Below are 23,166 nucleotides of genomic sequence, written 5' to 3' on the forward strand. Positions count from 1 at the left end.
TCCTCATTCCCCCCTCGTCCTCCTTCCCCAGGTGACATCCAGTGCCCCTCTCCGCTTTGTGCTCTTTTTTCAGTTTGTGTGTCAATGTATCTGAGTTTAGGAATAAACTGCAGGTATTACCCTAAGAAGCTGCCAGCCCTGATTACAAGAAACTAACAGAGAGAAGGAGGAATTTGAGTTGGCTAAGAATAGTACTTGTTATTAATGTTAATTACCATGTGCATATTATTAATAGCTGCCGGACGAATTCTGTTATGTCTGATTTAATTATAAGAGTCAACTCCATTAATGGAGATTTATATTTGGGGCTAGCTGATTCATTTTGCTTGCTCTTTTGCTCATAACTTAAAAAGATAACTTTTAATAGAGGGCACTCATGTCTGAGCCTGACGTGGTGGGTTGAGGAAAGAGTGAGGGAAGGAGAGCACATTGTGGTCAGGCCATTTGAGGTTTTGGTCAGTCGGGAGGTGAGACGAGGACATGAAGTTCTGGGCAAGAGCCAGCAAAGGGAGATTAAGCTGTGACGTGGGACTGAGTAAGAGAAAACACCAAAGACCAGCATCTGGACAGGAAACTCTGCTCAGGTCTGGCCTCCCTCCATTTTGCTCTGGAGTCTAAGGCAATGGTGTACAGGCACACACCCCTCCACCCCACCCCCTGCCTCACCCCTAGCCCCGGACCCAGGGAAATGAAAATCCTGAAAGTCTTTTGGAGCTAGCCACATGCAGCTACGGGATGCCTGATTCATTGAAGCGTTTACACCTTCCTTTGTTCAACAAACGCTGACTGAGTGCTTACTACATGCAAGGCCTCAGGGAGACTAGAAGATGGACAAATGGTGTCTCCAGCTCTGTTTCTCCAAAACACACCCAGTACGTACTCCCATGGCCCAGGCTACCAGTAATTCCCAGCCTTTGACAGACGTTTCTCCTTCTCCTCTACCACTGGAGGTCAGTAAGAGTAACATGGTTAAAGGGGTCAGAGCAGACCCATTCTGGGATCTGGTTTTGTTTTGTTTTGTTTTGTTTTGTTTTGTTTTGTTTTGTTTTGTTTTAAGTAGGCTTCATGCCCAGTGCAGAGCCCAACACCGGGCTTGAACTCACAACCCTGAGATTAAGACCTGAGCTGAGATCAAGAGTCCGATGCTTAACCAACTGAGCCACCCAGGCGCCCCTCCTATCTGTTTCTGAGTAAATAACATGCAAGCTTCAGTTACAAATAACATGCAAGGCTGGAAAGTGCTGGAGCAGAGGAACGTGTGATTTCCTAACTGATAGCAGTCAAGGTCTGCCCAAGTGTCTGGTGCAAAGGAAGGGAGGGAGTGCCTGTCTACAGGAAGGAGGGAGGGCCCAGAGGGAGTGACAGGGAGCAGGAATTTGAGGAGTGTAGAGAAGAGAAATGGCATTACAGGCTGAGGAGAAAGATATTCTAAAGATAAAGTGAGAGAAAGAGTAAGGCCAGCAGCTCAGGGAGGGGCGGGGGAAGGCACGGATGAGGAGAGGGCCAGGCAAGGGGAGAGAAGCTCCCTCCCCCCCGCCCCCCCAGCAGAAGCAGAAGACAAGTGGATGAGGCAGAAGGAGGGCAAAGGGGGCGTAGGTTCAGGAAAGAGCAAAGGTGTGCTGATGAGGTGGAGCGAGACAGGTGAGCATCTGGAAGTGAGACAAGAAGTTGGAAGATTCAGCTGACACGTATGTTGCAGCCAAACCATGAAGCAGTTTGGATACTGTGCCCCAGGACTTGGACCTCTTCTCTGTGCAGTGCTAAGCAACAGGATGCTGTGCAGCAGAGCACGTTCTCAGATGGGCACATTCACGACACTGATGTTCCGGAACATCCACGAACTCCCGTGCTGGGAGGTGCGGGTTTTCTGTGGAATCCGCACAGGGTGGAGACTAAGGTGGCAGCCCGAATCCGGATCTGTCACTTGCCAGCTGCGTGACCTTGGACAGGTCTCTCAATGCCTATGTGACTCAGTTTGCTCCTCTGTGAAATGGAAATGATAACAGTTTCTATATTACGGGGTCCTTGTGAGGATTAAAGGGGACAAAACGGGTCAAGTGCCTAGGGGGCCTGGCATACAGTAAGCACGCAATAGTAAGAGGAGCTAAGAGTAAATCCACACCCTCATCCACTGTGAACAGGAGTTCACATTCCAGCTTCACCCAGTGGCTAATCTCTTCTGCCCTGAAAGTTAGTATCTGCTCAGGGGCACCTCCCCCGCCTCCTCTGGCATCAGCAGAGCCTCAGGCTCCAGCACAAAGGGACGGAACACTTTCAAGAGCAGGAGGAGTGGCTGGCTCCTGCTGGATCACAGGCCTCCAGGCCCACCAAGGAGAACACTGAACCTCAGGCAGAAAGTGAAATACCAGCCAATCGTGCTTCCCTTTCTCAGTTCTACCTGTGGTCTCAGCTCCGCCCACTAAGATATCCCTTTGGATTTTGCCGTCATCTTCATCCAAGGCCAGCCAGCGGTTAAGAGGGAAGTCATATTTTCTCTTGTTCCCAATATCTTCAATGACAATCTGGGAAGGAGAAGAGAGGGGGGGGACGGCAAGGGTCACTAACAGCGCACCTGGTGATCGAATACCTCCATCACTTGAATGCACTCTAAGAATACACTCTCACCTTCTTTGTGGCCCAGGGAAAGCTTAGCATAAGCACATGCCTTTTGCAAAGCACTGAGAGACACATGGGGACGACTGACAAGTACCTCCTACTTGAATGACTGAGCCACTATTCCCTCCTCTGCTGCAGATCATTTTCACAACTAAGTGCAAGAAATTTGGCAGGATGTGCCCTGTGAGACCCGGGTGTGAAGCCTGTATTTACAGACTGCAACGAGAGCATCACCTTCCCCACCTGCTGAAGCCTGGGACCCTACCCTTGGTGAGAAGCTGACTCCACACAAGGAGAATTACAAGCCCCAAATGAGGCACACAGAATCCCAGGGTCTGGTGATCAGGTCAGAAAACATCAGCCACTGATAGCGAGGATAATGGAAGTGGCTGTCTACAAAGCCTCCCACAGGGCACTCACATGTGGGCCAGGCTGGCGAGGCTGAGATAAGAATGTCTTTCAGAGTTTACCAAGGAGCTGAAAGGCCCTTTCAAGCGTGCCAGGAACCCAACTGAAAACCCACTCTAAGATAAGCAGACTCATCAATAACTAGAATCTCTCCCCCAGTTGTAGCCCCGTGAAGGCAGAAGCATCTGGAGACAGGGTGAGTTGGAAAGTGAAAGTGTCTGCCCAGGTGTTCCCAAGATTGCCCAAGAGCGGCGGGGGGTGGGGGAGGTGGTGATTTCAATGAAAGACTCCCTTCCTGAGATCAAAATGTCTGCAGTGTGGAAACAGGGCACACACTGGGCTGCCTGAAGCCATCTCACCCTATTCTAATCCCGTTTTCAAAAAAAGAACTTTCTGGGCTAAGAGCTGTTTTCCCAAAGATACCACCCACTAGGGAAAAGCCGGTGGCCTGAACCAGTGACTGGAAGCCACTGTCCTCCCAGCCTTCTCTCCTCAGATATATCCAGCATTCAGGCTTTGGGTTATAAATCAGTCCCTTGTGAGTTTGGTTGGTGTGAGTCACCCTTCAGAGCCTGCTGATTTGATGGAGTGTCTGTACTTTTAAAGCTGAGCACCTGGAGGCCACTGTGGCACAGGCCAGAGAGGGTTCTGCTGTCAAAGTCCAGCCTCTCACAACATTTCTATCTGCACATTTCTCGCTGGCTTTCATCTCCATGTTAGGGGGAGACTGGGGAGTCAATGACAAAGGTCTGAGGCTTCAGCCCGCCTCCTAACCCCCTTTACTCTGGCTCCCACAAAATTGGAAAAGCAGAGTGAAGGAAAACAGGACTTCGTTTATCAGAGAAGCTATCAAGCCTACTAATAAACCTTGGCATACAGATTCACCATCTCTGTCTTTCAGTGTTCACAGACTAGCGTACCAGCCACGGTTTCAAGAGCGAGAACACCACCCTCACAGCTCATCATCAATACCACCCTCACAGTTGTCATCAATAAAGGGCCCCCTACTGGCCTGGTGTCTGATGGAAATTCCTCACCTGAGAAGTTTAGCTAATCTGAGAAACAGAACGTGTATCATTAACTACCTCTACAAGACCAAACTAGCTGAGCCACGAAGGAAAGAGACAATATTTGAATACATTTTTGGAAAAATTAGACTTTCCAAAATACTAAATACAAAGAAGGGCCAAGAGAGATGATGAGAGGTTAAATACCGGTGCAGAAAGTATCAGAGTCCATGAACGGGTCTTAAACTTTTCTAGGGGTGCCTGGGAGAAGCATCCGACTTCAGCTCCGGTCATGATCTTGCGTGGCTCATGAGTCCGAGCCCTGCGTCAGGCTCTGTGCCAACAGCTCAGCTCGGAGCTGGGAGACTGCTTGGGATTCTCTGTCTCCCTCTCTCTCTTCCCCTCCCTTGCTTTGTCTCTCTCTCTCTCAAAAATAAACATTAAAAAAATTATAAAAAATTGAAAAAAACCTTTTCTAGATGCATATTAAAATATGTAAACAATTATTCATCAAAACTTTTGGCCCTAAGGTCTACAAGATGAGGCTGGAGGAAGCTGGCTCCCGGGGAGCAGGGTATCTGGGAGCACGTCTGGTAGCAGACGGTGATCCTTCAGTGGGCAGGAGCAGAGAAGCGGAGGCAGGGAGGGAAATGACCACGCGCCGACTGCCATACGTAAAGACTGTACAGGGGTGTGGGGGGGGGGGGGTAGTGGGTTCTCTCAGAAGCGTCCTGGCCTCTGCTGGGTGGGTTGTGGCTCACTCATGACCCCTGATGCTTAGACGGTCATAACCAAGAGCCCCTTCCGACGGAGGAGTGAGCGGCTTTCCCACTTCCGTTTACAAGTTGCCCACACACCTCTGGGATTTCATGGAGTTCCTTTCAAGACTCCAGGACCTGTCAGGAATGGTTTTCGTAAGGGAATGAAATGGTGGTGTTCCCTCCAGACCACTGTTACCCAGATCCTGTGGTTGTGGCAGCGACCGCTGTAAAATAAGACTGGGGAAATAGAAACGCCCCTCACCATGACTGACAGAAGCACATACTTGGAGGCAGGAAAGGGGAGAGAGAGAGAGACAGACACTGTGTGTGTGAGAGACAGACAGACAGTCAGAAGCAATGACCTAATAAAAAGCAAGAACCATTATCTCCTGGAGGAATACTCTCCATGGGCAGAAAGCCCCCAGGCAGCGCTGGCCTTCTGAGAGGCAAGAGGGCAAGCAGGGGTTACGAGCCCCCTGGGAGATGAGGCCACAGCCAGAGAAGGCCTGTCCACGGTGGAACCCACTGTCTTCAGCAGCCACAAGGACACAGCAGAGTCATAAGATCGGACCAGCCAATGGTAAAAGTAGCTTATTCTTCTACCCCAAAGAAGAGGAGGAAAAGATGGAGCTGCCCAAGCAGGAGGCATTTCTTCCCTAGTCTTCCCAATGGTTTAGAGATACACTCAGATGATCCAGGGCCTTGGGGCCTTCATTTCCGCCCCATCCTGCAAGGTAAACGTGCCCGTGTGAGCACATGGCATGGGTCCTGGAGTCAATAGATTTTAGATCGATGGGGAGTGTCACGTATGATTCATGACAGCTCTCCCTGCTCTACACTGAAAAAATTTGCACCAATTTTATATAACCTATCAGAACAGAGGCCTGTTCTGGGCAGAAGTGAAACCCCCCCACACAGCAATTTGAGGAGGATGAAGGGTCCCCTCCCTCGCACTCATGCACCAAGGTGCCCGAGATGTGCACAATCTGAGTGGTCCACACAGTGTACCCACTATGTACCAGGCATGAGGGCAGGCAAAGAATGTAGAACAAGCCTCTGCTTTCAAGGGGTTTTCAATCTTTCCTTTAAAAATGCATAAATGGGGGCAGCTCAGTCGGTTAAGCATCCGAGTCTTGATTTCAGCTCAGGTCATGATCTCATGGTTCATGAGATCGAGCCCCAGGTCGGGTTCAGCACTGACAGCATGGAGTCTGCTTGGGATTCTCTCTCTCCCTCTCTCTCTTCCCCACCCCTGCTTGCGCTTGCGCCCTTTCTCAAAATAAATAAAGACTAAAAATGCATATATGTTATCCAGTAAAAGTAACCTGTGACCCATAAGCAGCCATCATCACATTTCAAGAACCATTGGAGAACTGTGGCTTCCTTCCAGAGTTCTAAGATCAAAGGGCAAAGACCAGGTAAGTTCTGACACAGGAGAAAAAAGGAGGAAGACTTTCGGAGTTTATGAACCCACTAAAATAAATCTCAGCATCTAGCTTGTGGAAAAGCAAACGAATGTTCCTTGGGGGAAACTGAGGCCCACCAAAGGAAGGTGAGATCTTCTCCCTGTCAAGAGGCTATCCTTCCCCATATGGTCCAGGTCTCAGCCATCACACTGAAAAACTATAAAACGATGTCCCATAATATAAATAAGTGTAAATGGCAGCATTTGAATGGTGACAGCCTAGCATTCTCTCCACCCTCTGCACTCCCTCTCTTCTGAGCCCACCCACACACCCCCCACCACCTCAGGCTACTGCTCAGTGAAGGCCTCTGATGGCTTATTATGATCAGGGCCTGTAGTGGTCCTACCCGCACTTTCCTCCCTAACATGACTTCCCACTTCTCAGTCCTCTGAGCCCTGTGCTCTGGCCCAGATCCACTCGGTATCCCTGCCTCGCCCTCTGGCTCCTCCTCATCTGACCACAGGAGTCCTCCTCCCTGCCCCTCCTGGCAAACCCCTACCCATCTTCATGGCCCAGCTCCAGGGCACTCCTGCTGCCCAGTGAGACGCAGCTCACCCCCACCACCTTGGTGTGTTCCTTACTCAAGACTTTTATCTCATCCTGCTTGGCATTAAAGTCATGGTAATTCTGATTTCTACTCTTCAAGCCAGGAAATCTGACCTGATCGACATTACTTTACTTGTGGGACTCTCATGACAGAACGTTCACTGAAAGCTGGATTCTCCCAGAAATTTAGGGGTATATGGGTATAGTAAGTATAATTATTTAGGGACTTGTCTTATTCTTTCAAGAAGAGTGATGCTTGGGGCACCTGGGCGGCTCAGTGGGTTAAGCGCCCGACCTCAGCTCAGGTCACTGATCTTGCAGTTTGTGGGTTCAAGCCCCACATTGGGCTCTGCGCTGACAGCCTGGAACCTGCTTCAGATTCTGTCTCCCTCTCTCTCTGCTCCTCCCCTGCTTGTGCTGCCTCTCTCAAAAATAATAAAGCAAAAAGAGAAGAATGATGTTTATCACAACAGCTGCCGTTGGTAGCCACACAAATGTTTGTTGACTGTTGAGTTTTATCTGGTAACAGAAGGACACACTGAGCTTCCTGATGTCCCTAAGATCAGCTCCATGAGCCTTGGTCTCCTCCTCCTCCTGGAGCCTGTGGTGCGGGCTGCCGTTACACCGCCTACAGCATGCAGCGGGTGATCCATCTCCCGACCTGGACGGGCTAACACGTGACGCAGGGGAAGGAGTCCAGACCTGGAGTCCGGAGGACCAGGGTAAGTGCCAGGCTGGCCACTGAAGAGCTGCAAGGCCTTGGGCAAGTCTCTTTACTGCAGCAGATGGACCAAGGACAAGGCCCATTGGAGTGTGACGTGCCATTTTGTGATTGTTGCTCTTCTGAAGCGCTATGACCATCTGAGCTGATCACAGTTGTGGACTAACCCCACGTGAGGGCCCAAGCCATGGGTCGCGGGGCAAGAGCCGGGGGAGGGGAGGATGCCAGCCCCTATGCTCCAGGAGAGGGTGCAACACAGGGGACAGGGGGTGTTGGTCACCCCGAGGGCCATACCCCTGGGCTGAGAAGCATATGTGGGCAATTGACTAGAAGGGAGACCACCTGTGAAGTGGATCATTATATTGGCTTTTAGGTTTATCTACCAAGCCCTTGAACGTAAATACCCAAGGAGCAATTGTCCTGTGAAGTCCAAGGCAACCAGCCTGGCAACTCTGAGGAAGAAGGGCACTTTCTGTGCAAGTGTCAAATCTGGAAACTCAGGCAGTTCAGCAGCCCCTTTAACTGGTGTCCCTGGGGACCTGAGGGCCAGCAGATCAGTCCTTGTAAACTGTGGAGGGGCAGAACATGGCCAGAGATGGGGGAGGCAGAACACTAGAGCTGGCTGTCCCCAGTATGGTGACACAGTGCTTTCCCCCAGCCTCTGGCTTCGGGCTTGCACCTACCCTGCCTGAGATCTAAACCCCTCCTCCCTCTCTTCCTCAGGAAAGTATCAAGTAAATCCAGGCATACTGACCTACGAAGCACTTAAATTAGTTTCATGTCTTATCCCCAGGAAGCATTTTGGTTTGGCTTAAGTTACAGGAATAGGCTGTCAGGAGTCTGTCAGAATACCGTGAACCTTTGAGGACACCCACCTTAGCACTGGGGGGGACGGGTGGAGGCCTGCCTTACCAGACCCTGAACTCACCCTGCACACAATACGGCTGCACAGAGAACAACCAATCTAATCCTGAAAGGAGCCAAGTGCTTGGCCTTCTGGTTGAAAATAGTGCCTAATTAGCACATAAGAGGAGAAAAAGAAAGGAAGGAAGCAGGAAGACAAGGAGGGAGGGAAGGTGGGAACATCATTCCAAAGAACCAGAAGAAGGGGAGAACTCTGCAAAGGGCCTCACGCTGGATACAGTACAAGAACTGAGGAAAACACACACGCTGAATGGAATACAAGAAGACTGGTCTTTATGAAATAGGACTAAACATCTTTAAGACAGCAGTGGCCGCGTTGAAAAGGCAAAAGATGATAGTAAAAGGGAACCAGACTAAAGAAGGAAAAATATCAAGGAAACTATAGAGCAGCAAATCTGTCAAGGCTCTCACAATTCTGCAAGCCCTCAGAATTTACTATACCCAACTCCTCAGAGTTTACTGTAAGAAGTAATCCTAGATGTGCATAAAGATAAGCTATAAGAATGTGACAGCACTCTTTATAGTATCAATAATTTTGAGGAAAAGAATGTTCAACAAAAGAACATTGATTCAATAAGTCATGTTATATCTGTGCATTGAAATACTCTAGGACTAGGGGTGCCTGGGTGGCTCAGTCGGTTAAGCGTCCGACTTCAGCTCAGGTCATGATCTCACAGTTCGTGAGTTAAAGCCCTGCGTTGGGCTCTGTGCTGACAGCTCAGAGCCTGGAGCCTGCTTCCGATTCTGTGTCTCCCTCTCTCTGCCCCTCCCCCGCTCATGCTCTGTCTCTCTCTCTCTCTCTCTCTGTCAAAAATAAAAATTTAAAAAAAAGAAATACTCTAGGACTCATTAACAAATTGCACTGTAAAACCCTCATGTCACTCTATTTAAATAACGTGGGGACATATGCATGTTCTATTTCAAAGTGGAGACACTGCAGCTTGTAAAACACTGTTTATGATATGACCCTATTTTAAAAAATGATACATGTATATTAATTCATAGAAAAATAGCTGGAGGGGACCTGCATCAAAACACGAACACTGGTCATCTCTGGGTGGTGAAATCGTGGTGGTTTAGGTTTACCTTATTTTTTGTTTATTTCTATTTCCTAACCTTTTACAATGAACATGTAAATGTTCCTAACCTTTTACAACAAACATGTAAATTCTGAGAAACACTCAGAATTAGAATGGAATGCACACTGGTAGGAGAAGGAAGGGACTGGACAGCACGGCATGGGGGAGCCAATCCAGGACAGGGTGAGGGAATGTGACACGTTCTCCTGGAGTGCAAAGAACAGAAAGTGGAAGGAACAAGAGAGAAGCTGAGAGCTTCGGAAAACAGAGAATGGAGAGCCCATAAATGGTTACTTGTTACTCCTGAAGAAGAGACCAGAACAAATGCCATCCAAGCCAGAATCTGGCGTATAACAGGAGATTCTCTTTCCTGAGCTACAAATAAATAAATTGTGAATAAATAAATATCATTTGCACAAAAGTAAAGACTAATCGTGTCTCTGAAAAATCAAAAACAAAAGCAAAAGAAAGGAAGGAATGAAAGGAAGGAGGGAGGGAAGGAGGATGGGGGCATAAATGAACTAACAGAGCCCCCCAATTGAGACTTATTATAAATATAAAGAAAAAAAAATTCTGCAAGCATCCCGGCTAGAAAAACAAAATAGAACAGATTATCCTGAAAGAAACAAAAATCTCCTTGGCCTCAATATCAAATTTCAGAAGGCAATGGAACGAGATCTACAAAGGAAACGAGATCTTAAAGGAAAAAAAGAACAAAGAAAAAAATGTTTTCACTCTGCTAAGCTGCCCCTTCCTTTTGCAAAGGGGCCTGTTCTGGCAAGAAAACCCACTTCCTTCATGAGGTTTCTGAGAGCACAGAAGTGGGGTGAGTGGGCCCATGTGGCCAAGAAGGAACCTGACCTCAGGAGAGGGCAGCTGGAAAACCTGTCAAGGCTACACCCAGGCCCTGGGGTGCACCTTGCAGCTCTTTACACTAACCCTGGGTTTTCACTCAGATGGTCCTTCTTTCCCGGATGAGGGAACTGGGCTTCGAGGCACCTGCTCGTGCCTCATCCCGGCTGAGGTCACAGACTGCACCTGCCTCCTCTCCCTCCTCCAACCTGGAGACACACCCCGGCCTCTCATTGGCTATTCTCGTTCTGGACCCCTGCCCCATTTCTTCTCCAATCCAAGCAGCATTTAGCCTCCTAGAACCCTGTTCAGCACCAGGCTGGCTGCTCTTACGGCCAAACAAACCCCTTCCTTTCCAAAGGAACCTTGGCCATTCCTCACTTCACCAATTCATGCCCCACCCCACGCCAAGAGCTGGGGAGAGGCCCTCAAGGAACTTCCAGGCTAGTTACGGAGAGGAGTGTGGCAGACATGAGAGGATGCTCTCAGCCCTTTCCCGATCACCTTCTTCTTATAAAGGCTGGAAAGCCAGCCATTTGTCCCAGTTTCCACTGTAACTAGGTTGGTCACATGACTCATTTCTGGCCAATGAAATGTAGACAAAAGGCCTAAGGAGGACACTGCATCTCTCAAAATAAAGAAAGGCTTGCCAGGAAAAAAAAAAAAAAGTGGTTTTCCCCTTGGGTCTTCCCTTTTCTTCCTGCCTGGAACACACTTAAGATGCCTAGAGGCTCAGCAGCCATCATGTGATCGTGAGGCAACAAGGTAGAGGACGAAAGCCACAGTGCCCAGGATGGTGACACAGCAAGAAAGCAGGTGTCCTAGAAAGCAGCTGCCACATCTGGATTTTGTGTGGATGAGAAGTCTTCTGATAACTGCAGGTCAACCACTGCTGACATTAGAAGTAAATGAAGTTAAGCAATAACAAAACCTCACCTATCAGACAGCCTCCTTCTCCGTTGTCAAATTGTCTCAAATTGGAAGGGTTTCTGTTTTAAGTGCTAAGAGCTTTTTCAAAATATTTTTCAAAACTATGTTATACAATAAACTTTCCCTATCATTCTGGAATGAGCTGAAATATACTGATAGCCCCATGAAGGGAAGTATCTGCAAAGAGCTGATAGCCCATTTTCTAAGTGACCTCAGACTTCTATGGATTTTTAATTATTTTTTGGCTTTTTCTATCTTCTCTGAGTCCCCATTACAGTTTTCAACAGGCCTACCTAATACAAGGACTCTTTCCCTCTCTAATTTTCTACTTTAGGTTTAAAATTGCAGGCTAGAGTTTGCTAGAAGGGACTGTAAGTGAGCACTAGGCTATGAGAGAGAGTCTGAGGGGGTCTCTCCTTCAAAATCAGGGCAGGGCAAGATAAAGCCAGGGGCATGAGCTCGCCTCACGAGCTCTGAACCTGCTGTTTTAGCTTCCCAGAAGCCTTTTTGCTTTCTTCTTGATTCTTACCATTGTCTTGGGTTGGTGAGACTACAAGGCATCTAAGATGCAAGGCAACAGCCCAAGATAAGTCACAAGAAAGCTTATGATTAGGGACCAACAAATGCTCTAAGCAGACAGGGTTATAAACATTCACAGGAGGGAGAGGTTCCGGTGGGCAAGTCAGGGAGAGCTTCACGGCAGAGTCTTGAAGGATGATCAGGCCCTGGTTACATTCCGATGGGAGACCTGGGCTTTCTGGGAAGGGGGTAATGTGGGCAGGGTCGGGCAGTATGGTTGGCCAGCAGACTTAGGTAGAAGAGTGGAGACAGACAGACCAAGAGAGGGAAGTCAGGGCTGAAATATACCCTCTGAAGAGCCAGAATTCCCCCTCCCAGGCCACAGGAACCACAGACAGGCAGTGAACCTACCTTGGACAGGAACCAACCTGCAGACCCGCCCTTGTTGTTGTGGCCAATATTGATCTTCATCAGCTGCCCCAGATCGGGAGCATCCAGTGTGAACTTGTCTTCAGCTCCCCTTTCAAAGTTGTCCTTTTCATTTTCCAGCCTACGCTCCCCTGTACACACACACACAGGCAAGAAACTTACAAAGGAGACCCGAAGAGGAGAAAGAACCAATGGTCTGCCCACTGAAGGTAGTCTCAAAAGTCAATAAGGCAGGAGGCTGGCGGGCAGGGTGGGGGACAGGTGGTACATAGGTACTTTCTGTACTTGCACCCACTTTTGCCGCGAACCTAAAACTACTCTAACAACAATGTTGAATTTTTTTTTTTTTTTTAAGTCAACAAGAATAGCTTTACCCTGAGATCTCTGGGCTCTGTAAATCTCTCGTGGCAACCTCCAGTCAAGCTTGTCCTGTGTGTGGCTTGTGCCCAGGTCCCATAACTGGGCTTCTGATTTCTATCTTAGTCTGGAGTTCCCATCCTGGTAACCACATGTGTACCCCCATCCCTGCAGCTGAGGCCCTGCCTGGCTTGTACCAGTTGCTTGTCCCAAACTGGGAGCACAACCATGGAAGTTGGTCCAGGATTGTGCTGGGACCCTGACAGCCGACACACTTCCTTAGGCCTGCCTCCTTTTCTGGAAAACAGGACGGCCACCATCAGACACATTAGTTTCACATAGATTTTTTTTTTTCTTTTCTTTCTATTTGTCACCACAATCTGCGAGGGGGTATTATTAATTCTGTCTTGTGGATGAAGAAACAAGCTTGGAGAACTGAACATGTCAGAAGTCACACTGGGTGATAAGCACGTCATTAGGATCCATTCTAACCTGTTCTTTCTGCTTTTCAATTTTCCATTATTATGTTCCCAAGCTAACATATTAACCCTTATGGCCCCACCTAAGCACCAGCTCCGTGCTGATGCCATCCATTCACCTTCTCTTCTAAAATTTAATTCTTTAAATCTTTCTATGGTTTAAATGGCAAAAACTCAAAACCGTACAGAAAGTAGTATAAAACATCTGTAGAGGGGTGCCTGGGTGGCTCAGTCGGTTGAGCCTCCAACTTCGGCTCAGGTCCTGAGTTTGAGACCCACCTCGGGCTCACTGTTGTCAGTGCAGAGCCTGCTTCGGACCTTCTGTCTCCCTCTCTCTCTCCCCCTCCCCCACTCATGCTCCCTCTCTCTCTCTCAAAAATAAATAATTTTAAAAACATTAAAAAAAAGGAAGACATCTCTACACCCACTGCCCAGATTTCAGAGGCAGAACAGATGCTAACACTTTGTCTAATTTGCTTTAGACCTTTCTCTGTCTTAAAGAAGAGATAACTGGTAAGTCTACAGTCTCACTGGCCATCCTGCCTTCCCCCGCCTTCTCCCTCCCCTAAATAAACACTATCCACAAGCGATATGTATCGTCTCCGTGAATTTTTGTTTGCACATGGAGGTATTCATAAAGAAAATGTGCTATTTTTGCATGTTTTAGAATTTACATAAATAACATCGCAGTGCATATCTCTCTGTCTCAGGTTCCTCATCTATACAGTGGGGATAATGGCACCACCACACAGGGTCCTGCTGTGAGGATGAACTGAATTGGTACACACTAAACACTGGTGGTGACACCCACCCATGGAAAGTGTTATGTTAGTGATGGAGGCTGTTGCTATCGCTCTCTAATCATCCTACCATCGTCGTCAACATATACCCTGTGCAACTGACTTTCCTTTCAGTTGATATTATGCTTTTGAGATTACCCTGTTGATGCTGGTAGCTTGAGGTCATTTTTGGAACTGCTATATAAAAGTCATTGAATAAAGAAAATACTATTAATGTTTCTTCTGCTGATAGACATTTTGGTTGTGCCTGGTTTTTTGCTATTGTAAACAGCACTGAAATGGACTCTTTCATAACTGCCTTCCGCTGCATTTCTGTGACAAATGCTCTGAGTGGACACCTACAAAGAGTCGCTGGGTCCTGGGGTGTGCTCACCTTTGGTGTATTAGGTATTGTAAAATTACCTTCCAAAATGCTTGTACATCAATTATCACCAGCAGTGTATTCGGGGTCCCATTCCCCACAATCATCATTAACATATATACTTAAAAAGTTTATATCAATATATATACAATAGTATCTCATTGTGATTTTAATTTACATTCTCTTGATTATGTGGAGAGATTATAATATATACTGTTCATATACATTTATATTTTTTTGAGGGGGGGAGAGATATACCCATATATGTTGGCCATTTAGATCCTGCTCTTCTGTAATTTTTTCTGTTCATATATTTTATATTCTTTATTACCTCTCCTCTGTCTATGGTGTCTTTTATCATACAGACACTTTTTTTGTTTTAGTAGACTTTATAAATATTTTCCTTTGTTGTTTGTGCTTTTAGTGAATAGTTCAAGAAACTCCATCCTAAATTGAAATTCAAAAGACATGCTCTTAAAGTTTCTTCTAAAAATTTCATAGTGTTGCTTTTACACATGTAAGTCTGTAGCCCATCTGGAAGTTATTTTTGTGTATAGTGAAAGGTAAAAAGATTTAATTTTATCTTTCCTCATATGGTAAGACAATTGTTTGCACACCAATAATTGAATATTCCATCCTTTCTTTCTGATTTATAACACTACCTCTCTGTGTGGGTCTAGACTCTATTCTGTTTCACTGGTTTGTTTCTCCTTCTATCAATACCACACTGTTTTAGTTTTTAGAGATCTGTGGTATCTTTTAGAGATCAGAGTAAATACCCTCACTTATTCATATTGTTAATATTATTTTCCTTATTCAAAATAGTCTTGGAAATAGTTAGCCCTTATGGATGGCAATTTTATTAGCCGCTTAAACTGTGGGATATTGCCTTTTGGAAATGTAACTGAAATTGCATTGCATTCATAGGCTAATCTGGGAAAATTTGACTTCTTAATGAATTTGAGACCATTCTCCTCCACGAGCATATTTCTCCGTTTAAATATTCTTGTATATCCTCAAGTAAATATTTATATTCTTTACAGAAAGCTCTTTTTGTTAGTTTTTCTTAGGCACCTTATAATTTCCATTGTAAGGTGCTATTAGGCACCTTAATATTGCTATTAATTTATTTTTAAATTAAATGTTTGCTTGTTGTTTCTATTAAGATTTATCTATTAATCTTGTACCCAGCATCTTTATTAAACTTTCTCTCCCATGGTTCTGATCATTCTCCTGGATTTTATAGTTGATTATCATTTTTCATGAAAGTTAAAATTTGTTTCCAAATGGACTGAGAGGTTGGAGTCTCTTCTAATTTTACTGACTGTGATCAAAGAATCTTGTCTCTGTCTTATTGCTTAATTTCAGTTTGTTAAGATTTGCTTTGTGGTTTAGTATGTGGTCATTAAGTGCTTGAAAAGAACGTGTATTCTCTACCAGTTGGACACAGGAATCTACATAGACCCAGTAGATCAAGCTTATTAACTGTGTAGTTAAAGTCTTCTGTATCCATACTAAATTTTTATCCATTTTACTTACCAGTTATTGAGAGTGATGTATTAAAATCTTCCATTATACTTAGGCATTCGTCAAGTTTCTTCAAGAACTTAGTTAATTTCTGTTTCCCATATTTTGGGAATATGCTGTAAAATTTATAAGCGTTCATAATTGTTACATCTTGTAGGTTCATTGTTCCTTTTGTCATTGTCCGATATACTTTCATTTCTCCCAAAGTGGTTTCTGCCTTAAAGTTTAATTTGACGAATAATAATATGGCTACACAACCATCTTCTGTGTTATTGACATGCTCCTGACACATGTCATTCAGTTTTATTTATTCTCAGCCCTTCGGCATCACATGTTTAAGCTGGATGTTTCTTTCTTTTCATTTAATGTGAAAACACTGTCCTTTCACTGATGAGTTTAGTTTATTTGTATTTATTGTGATTATTATACATTTACATTTTTTTATGATTGGCCATTCTTTTTCTTTGTTCCCCTTTCCTCATTTCCTGCCTTCTATTGCATTTTATTGAGGCTTTATTCTCTTTATTCCCTCTATTGGTTTAGAAGTTACACATTTTGTATGGGGGGGGGCATGGTTACTTTTACAATTTTAATATGCATACTGGACTCACTGAGGTCTAAAGTTCATCAATGTCTCTACTCTCCTATCACTTGGGGAATGAACTGTGGCCAAGAACCTAATTATGATTTAACTTTCATTATCCACCTTCCTTAAGATTACTGTGTTTGAGTATTTTGGGTCCACATTTTCTCATGCCGTAATGATAGTCATTATTAGAATTGTTTACTATAGTCAGTGCTTGCTTAGCTTTGTCACATAATTATCAATAGTTTTGCTCACTTTCTTCCCTGCTTTACCTGTCTTATGGGCATGATTTCCTTTTTCTTTTTACTATTTTTTTAATGTTTTTTCATTTTTTTTAATGTTTATTTTTGAGAGAGAGTGTGCCCAGAGTGCGAGCGGGGGAGGGGGAGAGAGAGAGAGAGAGAGACAGCACAGAGCTGTCAGCACAGGGCCCAAGTGGGGCTCAAACACACAAACTGCGAGATCATGACCTGAGCCAAAGTCGGATGCTTAACTGACTGAGCCACCCAGGCGCCCCAGATTTCCTTTTTCTTAAAGCATATTCTTCAGTGGCTGCTTAAGTCTATGAGTGGTAACTATTTCTCTTTGTTTGCAAGGCAATTCATTAATTTTGCCCTCCCTCTGGAATGATAACCTAACTGGATCTAGAGTTCTAGGTTGATATATATTCTTGCTCAGAACGCTAAAGCTATTATTCCATGAACTTATGACCTTGTGTAGGTAGCAGACAGGAATTTGCTATCAACCTAATCGTTTCTGTGGAAGAGAATCTGCCAAATCTGGTTACTTTTAAGATCTTTCCCTTTGCCTTTGGTTTTACCACAATGTATCTAAATGTGGATTTGTTTTCATTCATGCTGCTCAATGATTCCTTCTGTTACTTTAATCTGAAAATCCGTATCTTTGCTCAATTTTGAAAAGGTTTCAGCCATTATCTCTTCAAATATATCCTCTTGCTTATTCTATGGATTCTCTATTTGGAACTCCTGTTCAACATCTATCACAACTTACTCTGTCCTACATATCTCATGACCTCTCATTTATATTTTCCAACTCTTTATACCTCTGCTATATCTGAGTATTTTGCTCTTATTTGTGTCACAGTTTATAATCTCTATTCAGTGGTTTCTAATTGTGTTGCCTAGCACATCCATTAAGTGTTTATATTTGGTAACTACATTTTCATTTTCTATATTTCTGTTTACTATATTTTTCATGGGGCCTTTTTATTTTCTTCCGTTGTTTTGTTCATGTCTCTAGTCCATTTAAACATTCTTCAACTATAGTTTTTCTCAGATTACTCTATTATCTGAAATTCTGCAGGATTTAATCTGTTGTGTCCGCTGATGTTTAGTCATGGTGGATTATGTCCTTGACTGTTTGGTAATTTTGGAAAGTGAAGTCATCTCCAGTACCTTATCTTTGGGAATGTTATACAATGCTTCTGTAAACTCCCAAGGGTATTACTGGCACGGAACCAATTTTGTGTCCTTTGGGGGAGTGGGGGTTCCCAAATCACACCTGTAGTGTAAAATCGGAGGTCAAGCCCACATGTATGCAAGCAGGAGGTATCGATTTCTCAGCAACTGTCTTTTCAATCTAGAGCTCTTGCAGAGATAAGGTTACTGTACTGATGAGCAAATTTTTTCCTGGCCTATTTTTTCACTGAAGATGTTCCTGTGAACTTTCAGGGCTCCTGGCTTTATATGCGGTTCTAATTTTGCCTGTCTTGCTTCATGCAGGACGAAATCTCATTTTCTGACCCCAAATGGGGATGACAATCTGGCCTGTAGATAACTGAACATGAAAGGTCCCTCCTGCCAAGAGCCACAGCACCAATTCAGAGCTAATACTTTGGTTTTGAGCTCCCTCTTCATTTCTGGCACCTGGAGATTTCTCTTCTCCTCTTATAAGCTCAGCAATGCATTCTGAATTCTTTAATACATTGTGTCCGAAGTTCACACCTCGGTAGATTTTCTGACTCCTCTGTTATTTCATAAAATTGGAAGAAGCAGGAGAGACTCTCCATCCCAGTTCTACTGGCCTGAATGGTCTCCCAACACCTGCAGCCATGTCTGTGTCCTCAGCTCTTGCTTCACCCATGAAGCCAAGTCTAATTCTATCCCCTGATCCCATTCTGGTCTGCATCAAGCCAGTGCACTGAATCAAGCCATGCCCAGCCACATTCAAAATATAACTCAAGATGGAGCTTAAGGAGGTTAGGAAAGTAACAGTTGAGCTCTCTGATGGAAGTAAAGCTTGGGTCTGTTCTTGTCTAGGATGAAGGACAATTTTAAATAGACCCGAACCCAAGAACACCTTATTCTGAAAACACATCACACACATACATTTTACAAGATGAGCACCTTGCTGCCCAGGGAAGGCTGTGACAAACCACACCACAGGCAGAATTATTGCTCAACAGAAGAGACTTGGAGCTGCCTTCCTCTGCCAGGAGTGGTGGGGGGGGGGGGGAGCCCAGCTAAGAAGCAGAACTGGGCACAGCTAGGGAAGAGAGGATTTCAAACCCATTACCCGTGTCTCCATACTCTCCGAAGATATTGATGACGACATCAGCATCGGTCCCTGCACCAATGACATCACCAGTGTATACCTTGACTTCGTACTTGTTACCTGGGAATGAGGACAGAGAAAGCCCCAGCTCATTAGGATCTCGAGAAAGAAGAACAAAGACCCCAAGGCAGCTACCACATCACCTACCCTTCCCTCCAGCAATACAGGAAGTGTCACCATCGCTGTCAAACACAGAGCAAGAAACAAGTTGCCTGACATTGGTTCCAAATGGTCATTGCTAGTATATACGTGTATCAAATCAACACATCGCACACCTTAAACTCACACAATGTTATATGTCAGTTATATCCCAATAAAGCTGGAAAGAAAAGAAAAGTCAAATGGTCACTGCTAAAGCTAAACGGTGTGCAGAGCATAAATCAGAGGTAGAGGAAACTTCTGTTTTCATACTGCCTTGGGATGCAAGAATCAGCCCAAATGCCACACTGAACCAGACCACCAGCCAATCTCCCCTGGATATTGAAATGCTTCTTACTGGGCCCACTGCACATCCACTCTGCCTTCTCCAATCTGTTCTCCACATACATCACAGTGTAAAAATTACTTGGGGAAAATACATTCTGCATGTGAAAATCAAATCTATATGTAAATTGTCAGGGCCATAACCAATGCAAAGACTAGGGCACCAAGAGTAGCCAGCGCATGCGTGCTTCGTGGTTACCTTACTTAAAGATCTGTATCGCTTCTTGTATCTTTCCCCCAATTGCTGAGCGGAAACCCATGCACTGTAACCCACAAATGCCTCAGCCTTGCCCAAGGCCTTGTAGGGGAGATGGGCTCACTGTAAACCTCACCAACATGCTGAGCCCACCTAGGTCTCCCCAGCTGGAGCCCGCCTTAGGATGGGGAGCAAAGGACAGGCGCTGGTGTGTGTGTGGGAAGGAAGACTCCTCTAGACTTTCTTTGGATCCCAACAATTCCGAGGGCTGAGGCAATTTTCCTTTCCCTCCTCCCTTCCTTCAAAGACTTTCTATTTATTATGTAGAAGAATTTTGTTCAGATTTCTTACTCCCAATACGTGAAGTTAATAAAAATTAGAGGTGTTTCACTAACTCAAAAAGGTATCTGTACCCTCACGTTTACTGCAGCATTCCTTATGACAGCCATGACATGGAAAAAATCTAAGTGTCCATCCATGGAAGAATAGGTGAGGAAGTTTTGCTATAATTGTTACAATGGAATACTATTCCGCCATGAACAGCATTCCAAGAAGAGAATCTTGACATTTGCAACAACATGAACGGAGCTTGAGGGCATTTTGCTAAGTGAAAAAAGCCTGTCACAGAAAGACAAACATAGCATGATTCCACTGATACATGGAATCTAAAAAACAAACAACAAAAACACCCCCCAAATCCCTAAAACAAAAATAAAAAAGAAACAACCCAAATTCATAGATACAGAGAACAGATTGGTGGTTACCAGAGGTGGGGTATAAGGGGGTGTGCAAAATGGGTGAAGGGAGTCAAAAGGTACAAACTCTGGGGCTCCTAGGTGGCTCAGCCAGTTACATGTCTGACTTGGGCTCAGGTCATGATCTCACGGTTCGTGAGTTTGAGCCCCGTGTTGGGCTCTGTGCTGACAGCTCAGAGCCTGGAGCCTGTTTCAGATTCTGTGTCTCCCTCTTTCTCTGCCCTTCCCTTACTCGTGCTCTGTCTCTCTCAAAAATAAATGAGGGGTGCCTGGGTGGCTCAGTCGGTTGAGCGTCCGACTTCGGCTCAGGTTGTGATCTCACAGCTCCTGAGTTTGAGCCCCGCGTCGGGCTCTGTGCTGACAGCTCAGAGCCTGGAGCCTGCTTTGGATTCTGTGCCTCCCTCTCTCTTTGCCCCAACCCACTCGCATTCTGTCTCTGTCTCTCTCAAAAATAAATAAACCTTTAAAATAAATACATACATACATACATACATACATACATTTAAAAAACATTTTTTTTTTTAATGTACCAACTCGGGGCACCTGGATGGCTCAGTCGCTTAAGTGTCTGACTCTTGGTTTTAGCTCAGGTCATGATCTCACAGTTACATGAGTTCAAGCCCCACATTGGGCTCTGCACTGAGTGTGCAGCCTGCTTGGGATTCCCTCTCCCTCTCTCTGCCCCGTCCCACTCACACTGTGTGTCTCTCAAGATAAAAAAAAAAAAAAAAAAAAAAAACTTAAAAAAAATAAATTAAAATTTTAAAAAAGGTACAAACTCCCAGTTATAAGGTAAAGAAATCATGACATGGGATGTACAGCATGGCAACTATAATTAATAACACTGCATTGCATATGTGAAGTTACTGAGAGAGTAGATATTAAAAGTTCTTATCACAAAAGTCGTAATTATACGTGGTAATGGCTATTAACTAGACTTGGGTGATTATTTCACAATATGTACACACATCAAATCACTATTTCGTATACCTGAAACAAATATAATGTTTCATGTCAACTACACCTCAATAAAAACAAAATAGAACTGTTTTAATTGAGGCCCAGAGTTCCAGCCCCTCTGCCCATGGCCTCCTTGGGGCCTTCCCTGATGTCCTAGCCCCCCGGGCCTTTCTCCCCTGCATTCCTTGGTTCTGCTATGTTGTCTGTGCCGATGATTTCCAAGTTCACCAAGGACTGCCTTGTGCAGTCTGGTGTTTCCTGCAGGTGAGGCCTCTAAGATTTTCAGGAATTTACAAGAGGTCCGGGGCGGGACTTCCTTTTCACATATGGCTCCCCCCACACACGTTCCCTAGCACAGTGCTGGGCACATACTAGAGCCTCACTAAGTGTATCGGAAAACAACTTGAGTCGAACTTCCTAAAGCTCAAAGTCCCGGGAAGTTGCTCCGTGCAAAGGAGTGAGAGGTGGGCGCGACAAGGAGAAAACCTAATTTCACTCCAACCCCATCTCGAATCCTGCCCCGCCTCTGCCATCTAGAAACAACACGATGCAGAATGTGGCAGGGCACCCACAGAGGACACCCCCGACATACGCCACAGCCCTGAGGCTAATCTTTAACCTGCTGAGAACCTGAGCCAGGAGGCAGTGATTCTCCCCTCAAACCTCACTCGGTGAGACCCATCACGAGAGAGGGAAGACCCTCCAATCCTGTCCCCAACCAAAGATCTCCGAGATTCTCACCCCCCCCCCTCGGATCCCCATGAAGCCCCCCTGAGATGGGAGGCAGAACCATGGTCTTCAGAAGAGGCCAGACTCAGGCAACCCCGAGGTCAGTGGCTTGAAATCTGGGCCATATTTAGGCTAGCTTGCTGACAAGGCAATTTCCAGGTTCCCTCCCCCCAGCCCCCACCCCTGGAAGCTCCTGAGACCAAGAACCAAGAAGGCCTTGGCCATGTCCAGCCACCCCTGCTCCTGATCATCTTTCAAGTTGCAGAGGCCCCTGGTTGCGGGGTTGTTCTCTCCTCTCCTGGTTGGCAGGGTCTCTGAGAACCTTTCATTTTGGCTCACATCCTTTCTCAGGTCCAGTCTGGGGCTCACTTCACACAGAAGCAAGTCCCCTCTGCAGGGTAACAAGATGCCCAGGGCTCCCTGGCTGGTGATACCAGGGGGGTGGGGGAGGCGCTAAAGGCCACCGCTGAGCATCAGTCAGTCAGAGGGCAAGAGGACGCCAGACAGCACTGGGCACAGGGCAGCATGAGAAAGGATGAGGGGGGGTAGGGGAGCACTCAGGGCAGGAGTAGCAGACATTCTGCATCATTCCAAAAGGCAGAATTAGACTTAGCACTTGAATTATAAAGGAAGATATTTTAGCTCACCGAAAGAAACGTTTTCTAATACCTGGGGCTATCCAACAAAGGCATGGGATGCCCTTGGGGGAAGTGAGTTTCCCATCCCTAGAGACATCTAAGCAGTCACTTTGTGACAAGCACTTTGGTGGAGAGCCATCTGTCAGGGAGGCTGTAAAGAAAATGCCAGAGGTGAGAGAATGTGAGAACACTAAGGGTCCTTTTCAATCTGCAATTCCATGACATTTGACCAGGAAAGGCAGCCTGTAGACTAGAGAGAGAAGCCAAGAGATGGAGGGGGCCCCTCAAAGTACAGGGGAGGTGCCCAAGGCTGGTACAGGCAGGCCTGGGGAGCAGGACCCTATGCAGGGTTTAGGGAACACACAGCATCCCAGTCCCAGGGAAGTCCAGAGAAGGAGTCATCAGGGCTGGAATGAGGCAATGTAGGAGACAAGCCAAGGGTGGAAGGAGCTTCCAGAACTCT

The 23,166-nt window shown here is 45.8% G+C and overlaps 1 protein-coding gene across 2 annotated transcripts in view; it reads right to left on the minus strand.

Moving 5' to 3' along the window:
* The window catches only part of LOXHD1 (lipoxygenase homology PLAT domains 1), a 164,233-nt gene that overhangs the window by 108,296 nt on the left and 32,771 nt on the right, over positions 1-23,166 (minus strand). For both annotated transcript variants that reach the window (XM_053205540.1, XM_053205539.1), the window contains 3 exons: positions 18,904-19,002; positions 12,241-12,389; positions 2,399-2,522 (listed from right to left, as the gene is read on the minus strand). In XM_053205540.1, the coding sequence (XP_053061515.1) occupies positions 2,399-2,522; positions 12,241-12,389; positions 18,904-19,002 (372 nt within the window). The remainder of the gene's footprint in view (positions 1-2,398; positions 2,523-12,240; positions 12,390-18,903; positions 19,003-23,166) is intronic.

Source organism: Acinonyx jubatus, chromosome D3, assembly GCF_027475565.1.
Source record: "Acinonyx jubatus isolate Ajub_Pintada_27869175 chromosome D3, VMU_Ajub_asm_v1.0, whole genome shotgun sequence".
Taxonomy (NCBI): Eukaryota; Metazoa; Chordata; class Mammalia; order Carnivora; family Felidae; genus Acinonyx; species Acinonyx jubatus.